We start from the raw sequence: 25,690 nt of genomic DNA, 5'->3' as shown, positions 1-25,690 counted from the left end.
TAAAAAGGAAGGAAATTCTGACACTTGGTATAATATGGAGGAATCTTGAGGACATTATGCTAAGTGACGTAAGCCGGTCGCAAAAAGACAAATACTAAATGTCTCACTTATATGAGGTACTCAGAGTAGTTGGACTCATAAAGACAGAAAGTAGAGTGGTTGTTGCCAGAGGCTGGGGGGAGTGGAAACTGGGGAGTTATTGTTTAACGGGTAAGAGTTTTAATTTCACAAGATGAAAAAGAGTTTATAGAGATGGGTGGTGGTGATGGTTGCACAACAGTGTGAATGTATTTAATACCATGGAACTGTCCACGGTAAAAATGGTAAGAATGGTAAATTTTTGTGATGTGTATTTTACCACAATATGTAAAAAAAACATTTCAGTCCAAGTCTCAGTCGATATACACTACCCTCCACAGAAGGCCTGAGATTAGCCAACATCAGAGAAATGTTACAGCTGATTGAGTTGGAACTGAGATATTCTTTTTTTTTTTTTTTTTGAGAGGGAGAGAGAGAGTGTGTGTGTGGGGAAGATGGGGGATGAGCAGAGGCAAAGAAGCAGACTCCCTATTGAGCACAGAGTCTGATGCCGGGCTCCACATAGGGCTCCACATGGGGCTCAATCCCACAACCCTGAGATCATGACCTCAGCCAAAATCAGGAGTCAGATGCTTAACTGATTGCACCACCCAGGTGTCCTGGGAGAGAGAGAGAATCAAGCAGGCCCTCCCCGCAGCATGGAGCTTGATGTGGGCCTCGATCTTAGGACCCTGAAATCATGACCTGAGCCAAAATCAAGAGTCCGACATTTAACGAACTGAGCCACCCAGGTGCCCCTGAGACTTTGTTTAATCAGAAGTGTCAGAGGGGACACTTTGGCATCCATGGCAGTCACATGCACAGGCCATCCTGGGGAAACATGCCTCGGTTCGTCATTCTGCACACGTCTGTTCCTTATGCTTGCTTAGTTGACTTGCACTGTGTTACAAGTGACCTGCCAGGGATTCCTGTCCCTGGGAACCATGAATGATGCCCCCAATTACTTTGACCATCAGAAGATGCTGCTCTCCTGCTTTCCCTGCCACCTCATCCCCACATGAGCGTGACGTCTTAAGAAACAATTCTCTAAAACCCTTCTCTAACCTCTTCCTCTCTCCAACCACAGGCAAATCAAAAAACTTAGAAGACATAACCATGCTGTCCTCCCAACGAGGAGCCGGAATCTCTGCCTCCAACAGTGTGGAGTTCAGTGACCCCTGCCCAGAGGCACGGGAGAAGCTTCAGGAGATGTGTCGCCATATGTGAGTGCCTCAGTGGTTGGGGGCAGATGCGAGAGTTGGATATGCCCGCCAGCTACCTGTGTGTGCATGAAGGGGAATTTGCAGAAGTGTCTGAGTGGTGCCGGGAAGTGCTAGCTACCCAGTGCCCCCAACGACAGTGACAGGGGTGGTGGCCATCCATCGCATGCGCTCCCATCCCCAGTCTCTCCCCACTCACAGTCCTTTTCATTCCTACTACAACCTGATGAGGAAGAGGGGGTATGCCCAAGCAGGTAGGTAAGCCATTGCCAGAGATCCCACAGTTTGGTGGACCTGACACCAGGGCATTGATCTTTGCCTCCTCACCCTTTGCAGGGCTCCTTACACTTTTAAGGCTTTGTGCCCTGAATGTTTATTTTTTAACATAATTTGTCAGGTGTTTTCCTATAACAATAACGGCAGCAAAAATCCTTTCAGAGCAAAAACAAGCAAACAAACAAAAACCATTGACATGGGTGATTCATGCTATCTATGATTCTGGATCCCACGAGTCCTAGTAAGTTAGTCTATATTTCTCCGAAGACTCAGACCATGGGCCATAAAGGATTTAAAACCTAGCCCCATTTAAGGCATATGTCTTGGGCTCCCCTGGGCCATTAATGCAGCTACAGAACATGGGAGGAGGGAAACTACCCAGCTTGCCCCCTTACCGTGATATTCTGGAAGGAAGCTCTTTCCTTGTAACCTCAGGAGTGGGGAGTGAGCAGAGCCTCCAGCCCCCCCCCCACCAGCTCCCCCTTCGGTACTCAGTCCCACTCCATGTGTCCTCACCCCATTGCTGAAGGTGGAAGTCAGGCAAGGACTGCTTTCAGAAGGGTACTGGGACCTTCCCTAGTTCTTCCTAAAACTCCTGCCTTAGAGGACAAGGGGAAATGGGGTGGGCAGACGTACTTTGGAGACAGGGAAATGGGAGGGGAGTCTTGAGAACTGGGCAGGGGCTGTAGAGAGAGTGTCCCTGAGTAAGAGCCAAGTGGCTAGAAGATATATTGGTCTCCTTCCCTGCAGAGAAGCCGAAAGGGCCTCGTGGAAAGGCAGGAATTTCTCCAGCCCCCTGATCTTTCGCAACTACAGGGCAAAGGTGCCTCATCTAATGTCAGCCCTGAAAGGGGACGCTCAGACCCCGAGCTCCCACCACCCTCACCCTCCAGGTGCTCAGACTTCCACTTCCACCCTTCACCAGCCTCCCGCCCACCACCATCCTCACTTCGGCCGGCATTCTCAGGAGTGGAAGGTATCCAAGAAGATCGTCAAGCTCCATTACGCCTTCTGTGACGGGTCCTCCTTTGTGTAGTATCCTTTTATTTGCTGCTGCCCCTTCTCCCCAGCCACTCAGCCCCAGGAAAGTCCCGGGCTTGAATAAGCCTGAGTATTTACTTTGGCTTTTCAACTGACCGAGAAGCCTGGTGACAGGTTCTCCGGGATATTAGGCATCTGTCCGGGTCAGAGAGGGATCCCTTTAGAGAATGTCTGGGTGGGAAGCAATGCATCGAGAAGTCACCTTGGACCCCTGTGCTCCTTGCAGGGGTCTTGTCGCCCACTCCCCAACAGGCAGTGGGGCTGGACCAGATGGCCAGCCCATTTGGCAGCAAGGCCCTGAGGCCAGAGAGGGTGAAGCACTTGTTCAAGCTTCTGCAGTCTGAGTTGGGTGGGATGTCAGAGAGGAGCCACAAGCCAGACATCCCTGTCCCTTCATTGTAGGAATGGATGGTGTCACTCACTTTAGGGTCACAAAAGAAATTTGGTGGCAGAGCCAGGCCTGGATTCAGCGCCACTTCACCTCTATTTAGGGCCCTCCTTCTGGCACAATTGTTATGCCTTCCAGGATTGTTTCCTGCAGCAGAGAGCTGGAAAGGGGGGCTGGAAGGAGCCCTTGTTTAATAATAAAACCACTGGGTATTCAGTGTCCCATACCTTTGGAGGAGAGGGAGCTCTCTGAACTGTCAAACAGGCTGCCCAGCCAGGCCTGCCCAGCAGTAGCCCCCTCACTTCATTTGGCCTCCTCTCCAACTGAACTGGGAATTCAGAATTTAAGCGCCTTGTCAAAGGAGTCCTATTGTTTCTCTGGCTGTAAATGAATCCATTCATCACACTCCGCTTGGCCTGCTTCTGTGGAGCCCTGTGATATTGAACACAGCAAACTCCTTCCAGGGTAACTGCTGCTTGCCGTGGGTCATGGGCTCTCCCTTCCCCCTTTCCCGTTTCTTCATTGCCTTGAGTAGGATCATCTCCCTGAGCTCGAGAAGCTGTGTCTGTGAATTCTGTTGCTATCAGCAGGACCTGAGTGGGTGGGCTGGAGCATAGCTTTTGTTCTCTCCCCCGTCCCAGAATCCCAAGGTCCCCCTCGGTGGGACCACCCCAAACCCACAGGCCCTGCTACTGGCATGCTTGACTCATAAGCAGTGACCACATCCTGGCCATCAATGTATTTCTTCTCTGGGAGTCGCAAGAGGCTGGGTTCGAGGCCCAGTTCTTCTTGGTAACCCTGCACAGGTCACTTCATCTCTCTGGGCCTCACTTGCCTTCATTATAAGCGGAGGAAGTTGGACCCAGTGATCTTGAAGGAGAAATTCTGTGTTACTGTGTTCCAGTGGCCAAAGCACACAGGTAGCTGTGGGATCCCTTATTGTAAGCAGAGAAAAATGTTTGGAAGACCTTTTCTGGGCTCAGCAGTTAATTCCGGTCTCATGGAGATTGCTGGGCAAAGCTCTCAGGTAGATATGGTCTATCTGCCCCTGAGATGCCAGAAAGCTGCCAGCCCTGATTGGTTTGCTCTTTGTCCACACCAGACCCCAGAACCATCCCAGTATTCATTTCACTGGGGTTTCATTCCCTTCATTGTCAGCATCTCTCGGATTTCGTCCCGCAACTGCTGATTCTCCCATCAAACTTCCCTCAGAGACTTTTTTCCTATGCACAGACTTGTCACATTAAAAACAAACCTTTTTTTTTTGTTCACTTTGTTTTTATTTTTTTAATTTTTTTATTTTTAATTTTGTTTTATTAGTCACCATACAGTACTTCCCCAGTTTTTGATGCAATGTTCCATGATTCATTATTTGCGTATAACACCCAGTGCACCATGCAATATGTGCCGTCTTAATACCCATCACCAGCCTATCCCAATCCCCCACCCTCCTCCCCTCTGAAGCCCTCAGTTTGTTTCCCAGAGTCCGTAGTCTCTCATGGTTCATTTCCCCCTTCTGTTTACCCCCCCTTCATTCTTCCCTTCCTTCTACCGATCTTCCTATTTCTTATGTTCCATAAATGAGTGAAACTATGATAATTGTCTTTCTCTGCTTGACTTATTTCACTTAGCATTATCTGCTCCAGTGCCGTCCATGTTGCAGCAAATGTTGAGAATTCGTTCTTTCTGATAGCTGAGTAATATTCCATTGTATATATGGACCACAGCTTCTTAATCCAGTCATCTGTTGAAGGGCATCTCGGCTCCTTCCATGATTTGGCTATTGTGGACAATGCAGCTATGAACATTGGGGTGCATATGGCCCTTCTCTTTACTACGTCTGTATCTTTGGGGTAAACACCCAGTAGTGCAATGGCTGGGTCATAGGGTAGTTCAATTTTTAACTTTTTAAGGGACCTCCACACTGTTTTCCAGAGTGGCTGTACCAACTTGCATTCCCACCAACAATGTAGGAGGGATCCCCTTTCTCCACATCCTCTCCAACAATTGTTGTTTCTTGCCTTGTCTATCTTTGCCATTCTAACTGGCGTAAGGTGGTATCTCAGTGTGGTTTTGATTTGAATTTCCCTGATGGCTAATGATTTTGAACATTTTTTCATGTGTCTGTTAGCCATTTGTATGTCTTCATTGGAAAAGTGTCTGTTCATATCTTCTGCTTCATCAAGATAAAGAGCTTCTGCACAGCCAAGGAAACAGTCAAAAAAACTAACAGGCAGCCCACGGAATGGGAGAAGATATTTGCAAAGGACACTACAGATACAAGACTAGTATCCAAGATCTACAAAGAACTTCTCAAACTCAATACACGAGAAACAAATAATCAAATCAAAAACTGGGTAGAAGATATGAACAAAAAAAAGGGTAAAAACAAATCTTAATCACTGTGCTCAGCACTGTTCCTTTAGAAATTGGTGGAGCACTCGGAAATACTTGGTGAGGTACACGTTTTTTTTAAATATGGAAAAACGTACATCACATAAAATCCCTCACTTTAACCATTTTCAAGTGTATAATTGAACAGCATTAAGTACATTCACAATGCTGTACAGCCATCTCCACAATCTAGTTCCAGGGCTTTTCCATCACCCTGGAGGCAAACCCCGTGTCTGTTAAGCAGACGCTCCCCATTTCCCCTCGCAACCACTAACCTGCTCTTCCCCTCTTTACATTTGCCTGGTCCAGAGAGTTCTTATAAATGGGATCATGCAGTGTGTGGCCTTTTGTATCTGGTTCTTTCACTCACCATTATGTTTTCAAGGTTCATCCGCATTGTAATATACATCAATGCCTCCTTTTTTTTTTAATCAGGGTGAAATTCACATAATAGAAATTAATTCCTTTTAATACATACAATTTAGTGGCAGTTAGCGCATTTACTGTGGTGCTTCCATCACTTGTCTCAAGTTCCACGAACTTTTATCACACCAAAAGAAAACCCCACACCCACTCAGCACTCACTTTCTGTTTTTCCCCTACCGTAGCCCTGGCAACCACCAACTTGTTTTTTTTGTCTCTTTTGATTTGCTTCTTCTAGACATCTTACATAAATGGAATCCTACAATATGTGGCCTTTGTGTCTGGCTTTTCACTTAGCTTCATGTTTTCAAGCAATATAATATGTTTTCGTACATATTATAGCACGTCTCAGAATTTCATTTTTTGTGGCTGAATAATATTCTATTTTATGGATGTTCCACTTTTTTCTAATCCATTCATTTGTTTATGGACATTAAGTTTTTCCCACCATTTGGCTGTTGTGAATAATGCTGCTATGAACGTTCTTACAGAAATTTTTGTTTGCATACCTATTTTTTTTAAAGATTTTATTTATTTATTTGACAGAGATAGAGACAGCCAGCGAGAGAGGATACACAAGCAGGGGGAGTGGGAGAGGAAGAAGCAGGCTCACAGCAGAGGAGCCTGATGTGGGGCTCGATCCCATAACGCCGGGATCACGCCCTGAGCCGAAGGCAGACGCTTAACCGCTGTGCCACCCAGGCGCCCCTGCATACCTATTTTCAATTCTTTTGGTCTACGTAGGATTGGAATTACTGGGTCATATGGTAACTCTATGTTTAAATTATTAAGGGTCCTCCGAAATGTTTTCCCCAGTAGTTCTACCATTTTATATTCTCACCCACAATGTGTGAGAGTTCCAGGTTCCCCACATTCTTGACTACACTTGATATTTTCCAATTTTTATATTCCAGCCATTCTAGTAGATGTAAAGTAATATCTCATTGTGGTTTTGAATGGTTTTCCAAATAACTAATGATCTCAAGCATCTTCATGTGCCTTCTTGGTATATTTTCTTTGTAGAAATGTGTATTCAAGTCGTTTGTCCGTTTTTTGACTGTCTATTACTTATTGAGTTGCATGAGTTGTTTATATATTATAGATACTAGATCCTTATCAGAAAAATGATTTGCAATTTTTCCCCCTATCCTGTGGGGTGTTTTTTCATTTTCTTGATAGTATGGAAGTTAAATTCTCATGAAGTCCAACTTTTCTTTCTTTCTTTCTTTCTTTTTCTTTCTTTCTTTCTTTCTTTCTTTCTTTCTTTCTTTCTTTCTTCCTTCCTTCCTTCCTTCCTTCCTTCCTTCCTTCCTTCCTTCCTTCCTTTCTTCCTTGTGTTTTGGGTTTCATATCTAAGAAAACATTCTTAGGCATAAGGCATAAGAATGCCTATATTGTCTTCTAAGAGTGATATAGTTATAGAGCTTACATTTAGGTCTTTGATCCATTCTCAGTTAATTTTTGCATATGGTGTGAGATCAGGATCCAACTCCATCCTTTCTTATGTGATTCCCAGTTGTCCCACCTCTATTTCTTGAGGAGACTATTCTTTTGCCATTGAATTGTCTTGGCTCCCTTGTTGAAGATCAGTTAACCATTGATATCTGAGTTTATTTTTGGACTCTCAATTCTATCCCATTGATCTGTATGTCTTTTGTTATGCCAGTACCGCAGTGTTATGATTATTGTAGTTTTGTAGTGAAGTGTTGAAACTAGGAAGTTTGACTCTTTCAACTTTGTTCTTTTTTCAAGATTATTTTGGTTATTTGGGGTCCCGTGCAAGTCTGTATGATTTTTAAAATCAAATTTTCTGTTTTTGCAAAAAGACTGATGAAATTTTGAAATGGATTGCCTTGACTCTGTAGGTCACTGTGGGGAATTTTGCCATGAACAAGATTAAGTCTTCCAACCCATGAATACTAGCAACAAATGATCTGAAATGCTGTATGAACAACAGCAACAATAAAAAAGCAATGAACAAAAGGAAATGATGTCATTTACAATAGCATCAAAAAGAATAAAATACTTTGGAAAAAATTTAACCAAGGAGGTATCAGACTTGTACACTGAAAACTACAAAATACTATTGAGATAAATTAAAGAAGACTGAGATAAATGGAAAGATATCCCATGTTCATGGGTGTCGACCTTGTATCCTGCAACTTCCCTTTACATGTTTCTAGGAATTTTTTTTGAACTAGATATACAGTTGTTCACATACATCTCTTATGATATATATATTTTTTTAATTTCTGTAAAGTCAGTAGTAAAGTTTCACTTTCTGACTTTAGGAATTTGAATTTTCCTTTTTTTCTGAGTCAGTCTAGCTAAAGGTTTCTCGATTTTGTTGGTCTTTTCAAAGAACCAACTTTCAGTTTTGTTGGTTCTTTCTATCGTTTTTCTGTTCTCTATTCTGTTTATCTCTCTTAATCTTTATTATTTCCTCCCTTCTGCTAGCTTTAACTTTAGTTTGCTCTTCTTTTTCTAGTTCCTAAGGTGGAAATTATAGTTATTGATTTGAGATCTTTCTTCTCTTTTAATGTGGGTATTTATAGCTATAAATTTCTTCCTGAGCTGCTTTCATGTTATCCCTTAATTTTGTTGTTGTTGTTGGCATATTATTCCTTTATTAGAAATTGTAGGAGAGAAATTATTTCAACACGAAGGCCAAACTGCAACAGAAGATTATTCCTTAGCTTAAAGATTTTGAGACATTCTGGAAAAAAGAGTTTTCTGTAAAGTATATCCTTTCCATGGCATGGCAACATCATTCTTCTTTAAAAAAGTTACTGGACAGACATCATTTCCACCATCACCTATATAAATAATTTGTGTATGCTTCACAGGTTGTAACTGAATCTACAAATTCTACCAAAACTACATTTTTGCAAAGATTCTCTGGGTACCTCTTGCAAGAATGAGCATGATAACTTTTCACAGTGAGATGATCATTGCTATCAAAAGCTGCTGGATTTGTAAACCCTTTATCAAACATCATGAAAACTGGTAGCTCCTAAAACCTAATCTATAGGGGCGCCTGGGTGGCACAGCGGTTAAGCGTCTGCCTTCGGCTCAGGGCGTGATCCTGGCGTTCTGGGATCGAGCCCCACATCAGGCTCCTCCGCTGTGAGCCTGCTTCTTCCTCTCCCACTCCCCCTGCTTGTGTTCCCTCTCTCGCTGGCTGTCTCTATCTCTGTCAAATAAATAAATAAAATCTTTAAAAAAAATCATTTAAAAAAAATTACCTAATCTATGAAGACTGAATTTGAATCTGAAATAATGCTGCAGTCAAATTTATCCTACTTTCTTTATTTTCTTTCTTATAAAGTTCAAAAGTTCCACAAACCCTAGAGTGAAAGGTATTGATGTCCCTGCTTTTTTCACTTCATCTTCTCTTACACCTGCATCTTCCAAATATTTAAAGATTCTGCACATAAATTTTGCTCCAAATCCTTTTTCCTAAGAATTTTGTAGAAGCTTTTTCTCTGGAGTGCACTGTAGAATCCAGGTGTCACCATTGTCATCTATGATTGTCTTGTCAAAGTAAAAAATGAGCAATGTTTTCATGGTTCCAAAAGGAAATTTGAGTTACCAGTATAGGATGTTCCTGTGGGGATGATTCTTTGAGCACTCAGAATGAAACCGACTTAGTATTTTCAAGACAATTAGTTTTACTTCAGAATAGAGATTATGTTAAACAGTCATGACAATCTTCAGTTTTAAACACCAGCCAGTTTCTAACCAACTTTACTCCTACTCTGTATGCAGGGAACAAAGTCTTCTGGTTTGGAGCCAAGAAATGGAGACTTCCCAACTCCAGAATTATTACAGTGGAACACCTCATAGAATACCTGCCAGGTCTGCCCTGAATGTAGGTGCAGGCACCTAGTTGGGAGTCATCCCCTCTGAGAAGCACTTTGGATGAGGATGGGAGCACCAGACTGGGCTAGATCCCCAGGGCTCCTCACTGACTCAGGCCAGATGTGAGCAGCCATCCTGGCCTCTGTGGCTGCTCCTTTGGACTCTGCCCTCTGACCTCATTCCCGTGCCTTATCCCATAAGTTTTGATATATTGTATTTTTTTTCCACACCTTCAACTATTTTCTAATTTCCCTTATGATTGCTTCTCTATCCATTGGTTGTTTAAAGGTGTATCGTTTAATTTGCACCTATCTGAGAGTTTTCCAAATTTCCTTCTGCCATTGATTTCTAGTTTCAGTCTGTTGTCAGAGAAGGTACTTTCTAAGATTCCAGTCTTTTAAAATTGATTGAGACTTGATTTGTGGCCTAACATATTGTCTCTACCAGAGAATGGTTCTATGGACTTGAAAAGAAGGTATTCTACTGTTGTTGGGTGGAGTATTCTGTTAGGTCTAGTTGGTTTACAGTGTTATTCAAATTCTCTATTTTCTTTATGATCTTCTGTGTAGTTGTTCTATCCATGATTGAAAGTAAGGTAATGAAGTCTCCCAACTTCTATTTTAGAACTATTTCTTTCTTTAATCCTATAAGTTTTTGCTTTATATGTTTTGGGGCTCTTGTTGTTAGGTGTGTGTATGTCTTTAATTGTTGTATCTTCTTGAGGTATTGACCTTTTTCTCAATATATAATGTTCTTCTTTGTCTTTCGTAAAAATTTTTAAAGTCTGTTGTCTCTGATATCAGTATAACCACCTCTGCTATCTTTTGGTTACTATTTGCATGGAATATCTTTTTTCCATTATCTGACTTTCAAACTAGCTATGTCTTTGGATCTAAAGTAAGCTTCTTGTAGACAGCATATAGTTGGATCATTTTTTTTTTTAAATCCGTTCTGTCAATCTCTGCCATTTTGTTGGAGATTCAATCCATTTTTATTAAATGTAATTGCTGGTAGGGAAGGACTGAATTCTGTCATTTTACTACTCATTTTCTATATGTCATATCTTTTTTCGCTCTTGAGTTCCTATATTATCACCTTCTTTTGTGTTGAAATGATTTTGGGGGGGCATGCCATTTTTTCACCTCTCATTTTCTTTACTCCATATTTTTTAGTTATTTTTTTAGTGGTTACCATGGTATAATGGGTTGAATAGTGTCTCCTCAAAATTTATGTTCCTAGAACCTCAGAGTGTGATCATATTTGGAAGTAGGGTCTTTGTAGATACAATTAAGATTAAGTCATATTGGCTTAGGGTGGAGCCAAATCCAATGAAGAGAAAATAGACACACACAAAGAGGGAAGAATGCCACGTGATGACTGAGGCAGAGATTAGAATGATGCATCTATAAACCAAATAATGCCAAAGATTCCTAGCAACCACCAGAAACTAGGGGGAGGCAAGGAAGGATTCTTCTCTAGAACCTCCAAGAGCTGGGTCCTGTCAACACCTTGATTTTGGACTTCTAACCTCCAGAACTGTGAGAGAATAAATTTCTATTGTTCAGGTTATCAAGTTTGTGTCCTGGATATTATTGGAAGCCCCAAGAAACTAATACATTTGATTATTGCAATTGACAACAAATTAGTTTGAACTAATACCAGTTAGGCTTAATAGTATGCAAAACTCTGTTGCTAAACAGTTCATCCTTCTTCCTTTATGTTGTTGTTATCAGAAATTACATCTTTATATATGCACTGTGTGCCATTAGCATAGATTAACAATTATTGGTTTGTGCCTTGTCTTTCAACTTAGGTGGGGGAAAAAGAGAAATTATGAACCAAAAATACAATAATACTGGTTTTACATTTACTTAAATAGGTACCTTTACTGGTGCTCTTTTTTTCCTTGTATTGCTTTGAGTTACTATCTAGTATCCTTTCATGTCAGCCTGAAGAACTCCTAGCATTTCTTGTAGGGCAGGTCTACTAGTGGTGAACCCCCTCAACTTTTGTTTATCTAGAAAGTCTTAATTTCTTCTTCATTTTTGAAGGATAGTTTTGCTCAATATAGAATTCTTGGTTGATAGCTTTTTTTTTTTTTTAGTCTCTTTAAATATTTCATTCCAGTGCCTTCTGGCCTCCATGGTTTCTGATAAGAAATTGTCTTTATCCTTATTAAGGATCCTATGTACATGATAAGTCTCTTTTCTCTTGCTGCTTTCAAGATTCTCTCTTTGTCTTTTGGCAGTTTGATAATAATGTGTCTCAGCATGGCTCTCTTTGCCTTTATTCTCCTTGGAGTTTATTAAGCTTCTTAAGTGTGTATAGTCATGTCTTTCATCAAATTTGTGGCACTTTTAGTCATTATTTCTTCAAATGTTCTTTCTTCCCCGCTTCTCTCTCTCCTGTCCTTCTGAGATTCCTGCTATGGATATGTTTGTATGCTTGATGATCTGCCATAGATCTCTTAGGCTCCATTAATTTTTCTTCATTCTTTTTTCTTTGTGCTCCTCAGGCTGGATAATTTTATTGATCCATCTTAAGTTCACTGACTCTTCTGTTCCAATCTGCTGCTAAACCCATCTAGTGATTTTTTTCATTCCAGTTATTGTACTAGTCAGCTCTAGAATTTCAATTTGTTACTATTTATGATTCCTATCTTTTCATTTCTTCTTCCTGCATTGGTGGGAAAGCATTTGAAAGCAGTTGAGGCCCAGTTCCAACCACTGAAATTCTATCTGGGGTACTACTGAAATTCCTGCAGTAGCTGCCCACACCATGTTCCTTTAAGCTGAGACCTGTGCTTCTTGGGGTCACCTTAGTAGGAAATGAACAGGGAGACATTGCCTGCTTTCCTAGACTGATCATAAGGGGAGGCAACCTGATAGCATTAGAAATATACTTCACAGTTCAGGTCCTGGTTCTACCTCCTCCTTGTGGTGTCATGTGGGATGATCATTTCTCTGCACCTGGGATTCCTCATCCTATAGATCCAACTTGCCCTGGTTTGCCTGATACTTTCCTGGCTTTAGCACTGAAAATCCCACATCCCAGGAAACCCTACTTATCTGTGAGATGGAAATAATACTACCTACTACAGGGTGGTTGTGAGGAATAGAAAGAAGATACAGGAAGGCACCCAGGGCATGGTTGTGTTCCATAATTATTTAGTTGTTACTTACGCAAAGTGCAGGGAGGGTTTTTGAAGACTGGGAATGATGCACCAAATAGCTATCATTTTGACATGAGACTTACTTTCCATGGAGCACCTGAAAGCAGAACCTGAAGAGTTCTGTTAGTTCTCCTTGACCACTTCTGCCAGCTATCCCTCTGGAAACATTGCCATGTGTCAGATCCCCACATGCTGCAGAGGGAGAACCATCACCTGCCTCTTTAATGACACACCCAGCTTCTTCCTGGCTCTGTTAAATGCTGAAGGACAGGGCTGTGTTCACTACAACATGAAGGCCCGGTGAGTGATTTGGGGGGAATCCTGGCCTCATAGAAGTGTTTCTGGTGGACAAAGGGAGGCACTGAGGTGGTGGTCCATGGGAAAAGGAGGGGCCATCAGTGTCCAGACGTTGGGAAGGCAGTGAGACAGGGCTAAAGTGAGGCCCGCAGGGACATAGGTATTTTGAGGCCTGACCTTTGCTTGCTAGATCCCTATCATAGCAAAAGAGAAGGGAAACTCCCCAAGTCCTGCTCCACTTGTGCCCCCAGAGCACTAAGATCTGGATTGTGGGCTGGATTCATGGAAGAATTACTTAGTGGAGAAGAGTGTTTTATACCAGAGATAAATGAAGGAGAGGGCATGGGTACAACTTCCATGTGGGTTTTTAAGAGGGGCACATATTCTTGTCAGCCAAAAGTCAATTTCATAAGGAACTGTTTTCAGAAGGAATGAATTACTCTTGTGTTATAGATGGTCCCACTCCCATTTTGGTGCTTGAGATCTTGTATGCCCAGGCTTTCGGGCACACATTCCATTTCTTCCCTCTTGGGTTTGGCCTGAGCCTCTATTATCTCTCTCAAACCTGCCCTTTCTGACTGACATTCCTGTAGCATCAACAGATGAAGAGGCATCAGACCATATTAGGCAGAGCAAGTAAGGGTGCCCCTGGACTTCATGGTTCCTCTAGCCTAGGACAGAGTCTCGGAGCACTGCCTGCCTATAGCCTTTAGTGATGAAGGCTTCCTTCACGGGCTTGGCATGAACTTCTCACCTCTGTATTTCTCCTAGTTGTCCATATGTCCTGGTCTTGGATGAGGAAGGTGGGACTGCCAATGACTACAAGGGCTACGTAGTCCACAAATGGAGCTGGACTTCCAAGACGGAGACTTTGCTCTCCCTGGAATATAAGGTGGGCATGAACAGAACAGGTGGGGTGGCTTCAGCAACCTTCCTTGGGATGCCCAGAATTCAGAGTCAGAAGCTACCTGTAAGACAAGTGCCTTGCCCTCAGGAGCTTTATAGTCTCTTTCAGAGGTTCCCCAGTTGGTGAGCAGTGGTCAGGAGCTGGCTGAGGTAAACTTTTCATCAGCCATAGCAACTGTTGGCTGCTGTACTGACCTTTCCTAGTAATATCTGTCCTATTTTATTTTATTGTTAATATTACTACATTTTGATGGTTTAAATACCCCTCACTTTACGAAGGAACCATTATAGTAGTTGATGGCTTTATTTTTAATGCCTATACATGGTAATAAGAATAGTTAGTAACTCTTTGTTGGTCTGCCCAGGGTCTGTTTTTATTATGTCATGAAATTAAAAACCTGCAAGTCAAAGGTGGATGACAGACAAACCCTTTTTTATTATTCATTTGATTGTTCAGATAGCCACTCATCAAAGATTTATTAAATAATAAGTTACTGTGGAATTACTAATATTAAATAATAATGATAAATTTATTAATAAAGTAACTAAATGTGCTTGTTACTTTATTTAAGGCAGAGTTTCTCACCCTTGGCAGAAAGGGCATTTTGGGATGGATAATTCTTTGATATAACTATGCATCGAAGGATTCTTAGCAGCATCCCACCAGATACCAGTAGTACCTCCTCCCCAAGCTGGACAACTGAAAATATCCGCAGACATTGTCAGCTGTCCCTGGGGGAATAGTTGCCCTTGATTGAGAATCACTGATATAGGGGGTAGAAAGATAATCAAAGCCCCTCAGGGAACCCCAAAGTCCAGGAGAGTAATAAGAATACAAGATAGAGAAGAATAAGGGAAACGAGAGAGGGACAAATTCATAGGGTTGGGATTCAGAGAAAGATCGCAGAACACAGAATCCACTCAAGGTGGCCTGATATTAAGAGCCCCAGGGGAAGGGTTATGGATGGAAGTACTCTTGGAGTGTGTGGCAGGGCTCGGGTACCCTACCCCTGATCATCTGTCTCATATCCGTCCTGTTCGTCCTATGAGTTTGGCCACTGGATTTTTATCTTTATATCCCAGTTCTTATAGATCACACCTCTGATTAGAAACATTCAAGCCCTTGAACATATCTCACCCTTCCTATCCCCTTGGCCTGAAATGTACCCCCCCACTCTCTGCCAATCCAAATTTCCCCTCCTTCACAGCCCTGCTCATACTTCTCCATCATGGCACTGCAGTCTACACCCATTTCTCTCTTTTCACAGTATTCACAGTCTGGGTTAGTCATTTGATAATTAGTCATGCTTTGGTTGTATATCAGAATCTTATGGAACCTTAAAAAATGCAGATCTCCAGGCACAGCCTCAGAGAGATTCTGATTCAGGTGGTCTGTTATAAGTGCTAGATTTCTGTAGTTTTCACAAGTACTTCTGATGTTTGGCCAGGTCAGAGATCATCAGTCTAGGAGTGTACTGAGTTGTTGTCTTAGTATTAAGCTTTTTGTAGCTGTATGAAAAGTTTACAGTCCATGAAGATTATAAATTGGTTGCAGATAGGCACCATATATTATGTATCAGTGTGACCAAGTAGACAGAGAACTGGAATGAGAGCCTGAGAAACCTTGTATAGTGCCAGCACCCAGACTCTGGCTATGAAGCTTTGTGAAAACCACTCAGCTCCCCTTAGTCTTGGTTATCTAATCAATACAGAATGGGTCGCCAGACCAGCCCTGTCTCACGCTGCTTTTATGGGAACTAAATAAAATAATGGCAGGGAAGTTGCTTTGACATCGCTAAAGTGTTTTGGCAATGTAGTTCAGTTCATTGTTCTATCTCCTGGAACTGCATACAGAAATTCACAACAGGGGCTGGTGCAGTCAGGAGGGACCTGGAAGACAAAGTGACCCTTGAGTTGCCTCAGGAGCATGTGTGCATATGTTTCATGCAGATAGAAGAGGGAAGGGAGAGCATTCTGGGTAGAAGGAATAGTATCTGTAAAGGCTTGGAGTTGGGACTTAGTGTGGCATCTTTAAAAGTTCACAGGTGCTTTTTATGAAAGAAAGAGGGGCAGGAGGTGCATATGCTGCAGGTTGTGGGTAAGAGGCATTGGATGTCAGGCTGAGGAACTTGCTTGTTGTTTTGTAGGCTGCAGTGGCCAGTTTGTTGTCACCCAGGTATTTATATTTCCAGTGTTTTCATTCCTCTCTGAAAATCCAAGTTTCCCTCCAGTATCATTTCTCTTCAGTCTGAAGAAGGTCCTTTAGCATTTCTTGAAGTACAGATCTGCTGACAACAAATTCTGTTTGCTCTCATGTTAAAAATGTCTTCATGAAAGGGTATCTTTGCTGCGTGTGGAATTCTGGGTTGACCGGTTTTTTTTTTTCCTTCCAGCAATTTAAAGATACTATTCCACTGTGTATGTCCTCCAAAGTTTACAATGAGAAGTCTGTCGTTATTCAAATCATTGTTCATTTTTCTAGCTGTTTTCAGGATTTCCTCTTTAATCTGATTTTCTAAGCCTGACTATGATGCATTTGGGTATGGTTGTGTTTGTTCTGTTGGGGTTTCCTGAGCTGCTTGAATTTGTAAATTCATGTCCTTCACCAAATTTGGAATGTCTTCTGTCATTGTTTTAGGGGAAAATGTGTTCAATCTCTCCCCTTTTCCTCCGGGACTCCAATTACATGTATTTTAGAGCTTTTAATATTGTCCCAAAGGTCTCTGAGACTCTGTCCTTTCTTCTTTTAATTTTTGAGTGAAAGAGCATGACCAGGGGGAGGGACAGAGGGAGAGAGAGAAAGAATCTTTTTTTTTTTAAGGATACTTTGCATGACATTCAAGTTGACACTGCCTCTTTAAAAAAAAAAAGATTTATTTATTTGAGAGAGAGAGAAAGAGAGCATGAGCGGTGGGGGGGGGGCAAAGAGAGAGGGAGAGAGAGAATCTCAAGCAGACTCCCCGCTGAGTGTGGAGCCTATCGCAGGGCTCGATCTCACAACCTTGAGATCATGAGAGCAGAAACCAAGAGTCAGTTCTTAACTGACTTAGCCACCCAGGCACCCTGACTCTGTTCTTTCTTGTTCAGTTTCTTCTGTTCTTAGATTGGATAATTTCCATGGGTCTAACTCTCAAGTTCACTGACTTTATTCTGATATCTTCATTCTGCTATTATGCTAATCCTGTGAATTTTTAAAATTTCACATATATATTTTCAAGTCTAGAATTTCCATTTAGTTCTTTTTTAATATTTTCTATTTCTGTGCTGAGATTTTCTATTTTTTCATTTATTACAAATATATTTTCCTTGGCTTCATCGAGTACAGTTAAATTAGCTGCTTTAAAGTTCTTGTCTGATAATTTCAACATCTGGGACATACCACATAGGATTGGTTATCTGTTACCTTGAGAATGGCTCACACTTCACTGGTTCTTTACATGTTAAGTAATTTTAGATCACTGACATTGTGTATGTTGTCTGAGGATCTGTGGATTGTGGAGTCTGAATTTTGATACATTTCTCTGAAGAGTGTTAACATTTTTGTTTTAGCAGGCAGTGAACTTGGCCAGACTCACACCACAAATTTTGTCTTATCTGCAGTAGGCAGGAGCTCACATCTCAGTTCAGTTTTTCTGTTTCCCTTGCAATAAGCTGTCTTGAGTCTTCCCTGCTCATGCATGGTTCAGGGATTAGCCAGGGATATGGTTTATTCATTGAATTTGAGCCTCTATTTCTTTGGTACTGTCCCTTCTGGAATTTTATCCTTACTTTTCTGTGATTGAAGTTGCCACAGGTTCAGTCCTTTGGTTCTCTGCACCAGGAAGATGGTGGTGTTTTGACCATGACTGTGGCTTGCCTTCAGGCTAAAGCCATAAAGTAGAAATTCATCCCATGCCGGCCCTTTCTTTTAAGTTTTGATTCTTCAAAATTTGCCCACTTCTGTTTATTCTTCAAAGCCTTTGGGTTATTGTTTTATTGTATTTGTGTTCAAGTTCTGTGAGAGGGTCAGCCTGGTAGGAACTGACTCAGCTAAATTGGAAGTATAACCAGCTGGTTAGTTTCTAAGTTGAGGACTGGCATGCTCAGTCCAGCAGTGTGTAGAAAGTTGACTAGAAAGGGAAAGTTCAGTGGATGGGCTAGTACAAAGACTAGTTATGGAGTTACTAGCCAGACCTGACATGATGAAGGGTAGCAGCAACATTTTTTAAGGGAGCCATTTCAGTAGAAGGATTCAGTGGCCTTCAAGCATCAGCTGCATGAGAGGAGAGAGGAGTATAGATGACTCCACAATGGCATATGTATCTGGGTGGAAACAGAAGTTTCTGAGAGGGTCAAAGATCAATGTAGTTTTAGATGTGTTGATTGGGCTCAGTGGTTTTTGTGACATAATCCTCTCTTAGGTTGAGAGAGTAGGGATGATGGATATATGTGATGGGTTGGCTTATGAATTCCCAAGAAGATGAGCAGTGAATGAGCTTACAAGCCCCATATTTGGGGCACTGGCGAGAGGAAGAGAAACCACTGAGGGAACAGGGATAATAAAAAAAATAGTTATACTATGCTAAACCCTATACGTGCTTTACCCCACGAAATCTGCTCAGTGCCCTAGGAAAAAACTTCTGTTACTGTCCCCAGGCTCAGAGAAGCTAACCAACTTGCCTAAAATTGCTGCACTGGTAAGTAGCAATACTGGGATTTGACCTTGTCAAACTGTAGCACTTGAGCTCTCAACCACAGCTCTGAACTACACTCTCTAGAAAAAGAACAGGAGAAGATAGGGTTTGTTTTTTTTTTAAGTGGGAGTGATAACAAGCTTGAAGATGTCAAAAGACTTGACAAGAAGACAGCCATAGATCAAATGTTTTCTGGGTGCTGGAGAGCACTAGGACGCAGAATGAGGAAGGGAATCAATGGTGAGGAAATTGAATGTAGACCTTGGGGGCCAGTAAGTGGAATAGCAGAAGGAAATGAAAGAAGTGAAATGAAGAGTATTTCCTTAGTTCAGAGGAGTCCTAGGGTACACATAGGTCAGGGACATCGAAGATGGAAAAAAGCATCACCACACAGCAGGTGGGGCTGTAGACTCCTAGGCCCTTGGGTAGGGCCACTGTGCATCGGTAACTCTCTGCACATGTGAACCATACAGGGACCTCGGAGGATTGTGCTGTCACATCCTAACAATATCTGGTCATGTGTGTTATGGACCTTTGTGGCTTGTGAAGCCACTTCCATAATCTTTATCTCATTTGAACCTAATACTAGCCTTTCAACTATTCCTGTTGAGGAATTTGAGCTTCAGAGAAGCTGGCTTGCTAACAGTGGCCAAACTGGAACTTACTTCTACAAAATTACCTACTTGTACAAAATTCTCAGTAAGGAGTGAGTTGCTGTAAAGGCAGCTCATCCTCCCTCTTTCTGTCTGGGACTGCTACATAGGAAATCCCACCCTTTTGCAAGTGATTTTTTTAAAAAAGCTCCTTTGGCTCCTCCTCAGGGGATAAGTAGTGACATATTTGGTGAGGTGGGGTGGGGACTGAGCGTGTGTGGCTCAGCCCCTTCTGGGTTCCCTTTTGTCATCTGCCTACTCACCCACAGAGGAGCACGCACTGGTGTCTCCTGCGTGGTCAGCTTCCCAAGGCGGCTCTGCATACTCTAGAGGAAGGCTCGTAGTCAGACCTGGTGCCTGGGTGGGCACGTCTGATTCATAGACAGTGTAGGCTTATGACCCAAGCTGCATCTCCATCCAGCTCTACTAGAACCAAAGTCGGTGTGCCTCCAGACTCTATGCCTCTTTCACAGTTGGGTCTAAGCTTGGGCTAGAAAGGGAAGGGGCAGGGATAGAAAGACATCAGTTAGGTTTTCTGCCAGTCCCCCAGAGAAAGACTGGAATTCTTTCTTCTCCATGAAAGCTAAATTCCAACACAAGAACTGGAAGGATCTTACAGCTTTCTCGGCCCCAAGCCAAGAGGAGTTTTGTGCCTTGTGGAGGGGTGCGAGGAAGGGTGGATAATAGAAGCAGAGATTCCCTAAGTATTGTTTCTTCATCTGCAGGTGAATGAGCAAATGAAGCTGACGGTGCTGAGCCAGGACTCCATCATGGTCTCCTTCACCTCCCTAAATGAAACAATAACACTCTCTGTATCAGCCAACAACTGTCCCCACGGGGTAGCACATGATAAACGGGTAAGCCAAAGCAGACCGGGTCCCCACGCCTGACCCCAGGGTGTCTCACTGTGGGTTGCCCGTCCACATCTCAATGCCTGTGCTCCTCCTATCCCTCTACCCCCTGCCCCATGCAGGGCCCTCCCTCTTTCTCTGACTAGTGGACTCCTATTCATCATTCACTGTCTGATGTTAGCACCACCTTGTCTGTGAAACTTTTATCTGTTAGGAGTCTTACAGCTGTGATAGTATCCAAAGCAGGTTAGCTAAGCATGGAGAGAAACTATATTGGCTCAGTAAAACTGAAAAGTCTAACAGGAGGCAGCTTTAGGCATGGCTGAATCCAGACCCTCAAATGATTCCATCAGATTTTCCCATCTCTTGGCTCCACTTTCCTCTTTGTTGGCTTCATTCTCAAGGAGTTTCTCTCCTTATGGTGACATGATGGTCATGAGCATCTCTGGGCTTATTATTCTGCCAGCTTTGCTCTTCCTAGGAGAAAAGGGGCTTCTCTTTCCTAAGTGCTCAAGTAGAAGCGCCAATACCAACATTGCCTCCTCTGTCTGAAGAGGCCCCCAAGGCCAGGACCACATGTTGCTCTCACAGGCCAGGCTTGAGTATCATGTCCGTCCTGAGAGCCAAAGGGCATGATCAGCCCCAGGTATACCACCTGGGTGAAGGATGAGGCAGAAATATCATGGTGCTGTTACCAGAACAGGGAGAGATGATATTGGAAAGAATAACTACCAATGTGTGTTGATGACTTTCTCCACCACCCCCTTTCCCATCCCAAGGGGAGTCCACCTCTCCCTCTGCTCAGCCCTCCCTGCCATGACTTATCTCTATTCTAGCACTCCTTTATTTATAAACCTATCTTCTCTACCAGACTGAGAATTCCCTGTGATTCCTACCAATGTCTGTTTCCCCAGGGCTCCAGCACAGGACCACTTCAAATTAAGTACTTACTAAATGTTTGTTGGATGGGTAAGAAAACAGTGGAGACTGGAAGCCCAGGTCTTCTATTCACTGGGTCTTTATAGATCCTACTATGTGCCTGATCCCAAGTCAACATCGTGGAGAGAGATGGAGAGGATGGAGGGCACACAGTCCCCAATCCCTGAGGGGTTTCTGGTCTAGTTGAAAACACTTGATATACTGTGAGACTGGGGTAACCAAGGGTTCACTGATGGAGCAGGTCACTTAAATTACAAACAGGGTGCTTTGCTAAGATTAATTCACTGGGGAAGCCTCCTTGGAACAGCAACAGAAGGACCACACCTCCTAGTTTCTGCGGGACCAGTCCCGGTTTATACCTGCCAGCCTGGAGGAATTATTAATAGCATCCTCTTTCACTCTTAAAAGTGTCCTGGCTTGGATGCTCACTTAAATGATCACCCAGAGGGCAGTTCACCCTCCCCATGTTCCTGTCTGGGGCTGAGCAAGGCTCTTGTGCTGCAGGGGCATTTGCCACCCACATGCCATAGGCTCATAGACTCACAGAGCTGACAGAGCCCATTAGGAGCAGCCAGCGCAACGTTCTCACTTTACATGGGGACGTGGAGGTGGGCATTTGTTAGGGACCCGTGCTATATGAACAAGACACAGAGAGCACCTGTGTTTCTCTCGGAGGAGAGCATTGCACCTGTTTTCCCACCACCTTTTCATTTAAGCAGCATTTCAACTTCATTAATTCATTAAGTAATTCAACTAACATTTATTGGCATTAGTGTGCCAACTTGGCTGCTGGGGAGGTAGAAATGGAAGAAATCTCACTCCCTTTAGTCTCTAAGATAATCTTCTGTCTAATGGAAGGGGGCGAAAGCATCAACAGCAGTTGTAATCCAGCTGGATTGGTGCAGTGTGCTAGGGAAAGGGGCACCATGGGAGCAGCTGGGGTACCAGGTGAGAGTATTCGTTAAAGGGGCCCCATAGGAGCACCCAGGAAACGCAGATGCCCGTGACTTCAGGCTGCACTGATTACTTCAGAGAGCAAAAGAACCCCAGGTTTCGACTCCATTTGGGCTAAGATGATCATGCTTATTGATGAGCCCACCCTGCCCGTTTGGTTCCATGCTATTACTCTAAGAATTGTTGTTACATGACTAAGCACACATGGTGTATGAGGTCCTATGTCTATATTTCTTAAAAACCTTTTTAGACTGTGTTTATAAAATGTGAGCTTACTTTTCTTAGCAAAGGCAATAGATACTAGAGAACTGTTCTTGCCCATAAAATGGCAGCAATGCTTTGTTTTCCTAACAACCTCTTGTCTGGTAATCACTGGAGTCTGGATCACAGCTAAGAACCAGGATGCAAGCAATTAAAGACCCCCATGAAGAGCCAAGAGAGGTCACTCTGTGTCCATGTACCAAACATGCCCTCTGGGCCTAGGAAAGCCCTTAATAATTCAAGTTTTATTTTATCTTACCTGAATGCAATCTTAGAAGCGAGAACTGGAAGTCCAGAGCTGTGCTGTCCAATATGGTAGCCACAGTCACAAGTGGCTACGGAGCACTTGCGATGTGACAAGTCCAGATGGAGATCAGCCATAAGAGAAAATACACATTGCATTTCAAAAACATAACATGAAAAGAAAATGTAAAATTTCTCATGAATTGTTTGATTCCATGTTAAACTAAACATTTTTTTTAATATATTGGGTTAGATAGATATGTGGCTAGAATTAACTTCACCTTTAAGAGCTTTTTTATGTGGCTACAGGAACATTTACAACCACATATGTAGCTTGCATTTTAGTTCCAGTGGACCGTGCAGGTCTAGAAGGTGGCGTCTTCATCAGGGAAGCTCATGGAGGCAGTTTGACAATGTGGTGGAAACCTGGAAAGTTATTTAAAGGGACATCATAACTCAAAAAGTATAACTGTCTTGGGGACATTTAGCATAGGGCTAAGCAGACCAGTACGTTAAAACAGCTTCTGGAAACAATGCTGGATTCTAGTCAGTAGTCATTGATGTTGACCCAGAAGACTGACTTGCCATAGAAGCAGCAAGGTCGAAACCCCTTCTGCTTTATATGGAATACAAATTTCAGACTAGATAAACAGCAGCAAATGAGGAAATATCGGATTTATTGTAGGGAACACAATTTCCAAAGGTTGTGTTTAGTTGCCAGGTTAAGCATCTTGGAATACTTTTACACGAAATCTGGATAATGCCCAGAAAATTGGCTTATGTTCGATTCTTGGACTGTCAGAGCTGCAAGGGGCCCCTGAGAAAACTTGCTGATTGTGCAGGCTAGACTAGGTTAGGAAGAGGCCATGGAGGGGTGCCTGGGTGGCTCAGTTGTTAAGCGTCTGCCTTCGGCTCAGGGCGTGATCCTGGAGTTCTGGGATTGAGCCCCACATCAGGCTCCTCCACTGAGAGCCTGCTTCTTCCTCTCCCACTCCCCCTGCTTGTGTTCCCTCTCTCGTTGGCTGTCTCTCTCTCTGTCAAATAAATAAATAAAATCTTTAAAAAAAAAAAAGGAAGAGGCCATGGAGCCTTGGACTGGTCCCTTCCATTTCTGGGCCTCAGTGTCCCCATCTGTATAGTGATATGTAAGGGCCTTCCCAGCTTCCACACTCTCCCACCGGGGACTTTTAAAGTCCGTTCAACTTCTTCCTTTGTCTGTGTGTTTGGGGTTGGTTATCCGTCATCAGCAAAATCCATAGCAGTCTAGAAAAGCTGAGGGTGGGAGGTAGGGTGGCCTCCTCTGCTAAGTTCCCATCACTGAGAAGCTTGTTAAATGGCTTCCCCAGACACGCATCACCTTGGAAGAAGCCACCTATCAGAGTGACAGGCAGAACAGCAGTCCCAGCTTTTATGGCCCTGCAGCCAGGCTCCTCACTAAATATTTCTATCAAGGCAGCACTTTGAAAGTGAGGCAACACCTCAATTTAAATGCTTTATTAGCCCAGAGCACCACCTCAAATCCTTTTTGGAAGCAGGCTGGGTATAAATTACAAATAAATAAATAAATAAAATTAGCCTAGAAGCAGCAGCTAGGGCCAAAAACCAGAAAGATGATTGAGGCTGTGCTATTATTTGGGGGTATCCTCTACAGAAGCCCTGCCTGTAGGGTAAATAAGGACACGTAGAGTGACCGTCATTCTTTAGAAAATCTGTCTGCTATCCATCCCATTCTCTCTACCTGAGGCTTCACTTCCACAGAGGTTGGACGGATGTGCAGGAATTCACTGAGCAGAGGGGGAAAGAGGTGTGTCCCAGCAGAGGTGACGGCACCTTCCCCAAACCAGAGCAAGGCCTAGTCGTTGGTGGGCTGGGCTAATGGCTCCTGGCAGGGAGGCAACAATGCTCTCTCCTCCTTGGCCTTTCCCCAGCTGCTAACCCGCATGGACGACAAAATATTTAAGATGAACCGAGCTCTGGCAGAGATCAAGAAGCGGTTTCAAAAGACAGTGTCACAGTTTATGAATTCTGTCTTGCTGGCAGCAGGTAAGGGGCAGAAAGGTGGGGGATGCCTAGCTGATAACTTCCTAAGTCTTGGATCACCTGCAAGGCATCTCTGAGGACAGCTTTTTACCACCCAGGGAGGTGGGCGGGCAGGGTGACTTCCTCATTGGTAGATGGGGTGACAAGGCTTGGGCAGCTGAAGCAAAGGTACTTGCTCAGGGCCATGTCACGAGTAATGGTGGCCTTCACCACCTTCAGTTTCTGAGCGCCGTCCCGCGTGTCCTCAGTGTCTCCTGTGGTGGTTTTATTTTCCTGAGCCTCCCACCGTTCTGTAACTCTTTCTGACCCACTCCTCCATCTGGTTCACCTTTCAGCTCTGTCTCCCATATTGTCCATCATCCATTTGTAGACCTTGTTCCTCTCCTTGGGGACAATCTCAATAGAAGAGAAAAAAGCAGCCAGCTCACCAGGCTGTCCCTGTTAGGCCACAGGGCTCCCCCAGGGCCAGCATGGTGACCTCAGGACCCCTCCCACATGTAGGCTTTCCTGCTGATGGGCCTGGGGACAAAGGAACAGTGACTTCCATTCTATGCCACCCCCTGGCTGGTTACTGGGGGCTGTGCTCCAAGGAGTTTCTCCTCATCCCTAAATACTCAGTTCAGCTGTATCCCTCCTCCAGAAAGCCTTCCCTGATTTCCCCAGCAGAATGAGTCTCATACTCCTCTGGGTTCCCACAGCACATACAAAATATACTCTGATTATAAATCTTACCACCTAGCATAGTGACTATTTCTCTGTTTGCCCCCCCCCCCCCCCGACCCCATACCCCAGCCTGGAGTTCAAGGAGGCGGGGAACCCTGTTTGAGTCATCTGTATATTCCCAGCATCCAAGAAATGTTTGGTAGGTGAATGAAGGAATGAAGGTCCTGGGCCTTAGAAGTTTTCAAGTCTAGTAGGGAAATTAAAACAAGAATACAAATAAATAATAAAGAAAGTAGATGGAAATTACTTAAATCCAGAAATATAGGGACCAACATTCTCAGGGAAGAGAACAACATG

The 25,690-nt window shown here is 43.4% G+C and overlaps 1 protein-coding gene and 1 pseudogene across 4 annotated transcripts in view; one reads left to right on the top strand and one right to left on the bottom strand.

Moving 5' to 3' along the window:
- Positions 1 to 25,690, top strand: part of C4H3orf20 (chromosome 4 C3orf20 homolog) — a 96,857-nt gene that overhangs the window by 25,314 nt on the left and 45,853 nt on the right. For 3 of the 4 annotated variants that reach the window (XM_002920692.4, XM_034658819.1, XM_019801213.2), the window contains 6 exons: positions 1,166 to 1,301; positions 2,325 to 2,609; positions 13,004 to 13,153; positions 13,922 to 14,042; positions 20,108 to 20,239; positions 24,559 to 24,673. In XM_002920692.4, coding sequence (XP_002920738.2) covers positions 1,166 to 1,301; positions 2,325 to 2,609; positions 13,004 to 13,153; positions 13,922 to 14,042; positions 20,108 to 20,239; positions 24,559 to 24,673 — 939 coding nt within the window. The remainder of the gene's footprint in view (positions 1 to 1,165; positions 1,302 to 2,324; positions 2,610 to 13,003; positions 13,154 to 13,921; positions 14,043 to 20,107; positions 20,240 to 24,558; positions 24,674 to 25,690) is intronic. The other variant, XM_034658818.1, reaches the window with a different exon arrangement.
- LOC109489858 lies at positions 8,439 to 9,387 on the bottom strand (annotated as a pseudogene).

Source organism: Ailuropoda melanoleuca, chromosome 4 (genome assembly GCF_002007445.2).
Source record: "Ailuropoda melanoleuca isolate Jingjing chromosome 4, ASM200744v2, whole genome shotgun sequence".
Classification (NCBI taxonomy): Eukaryota; Metazoa; Chordata; class Mammalia; order Carnivora; family Ursidae; genus Ailuropoda; species Ailuropoda melanoleuca.
This window is presented reverse-complemented; position numbering and strand designations above follow the sequence as displayed.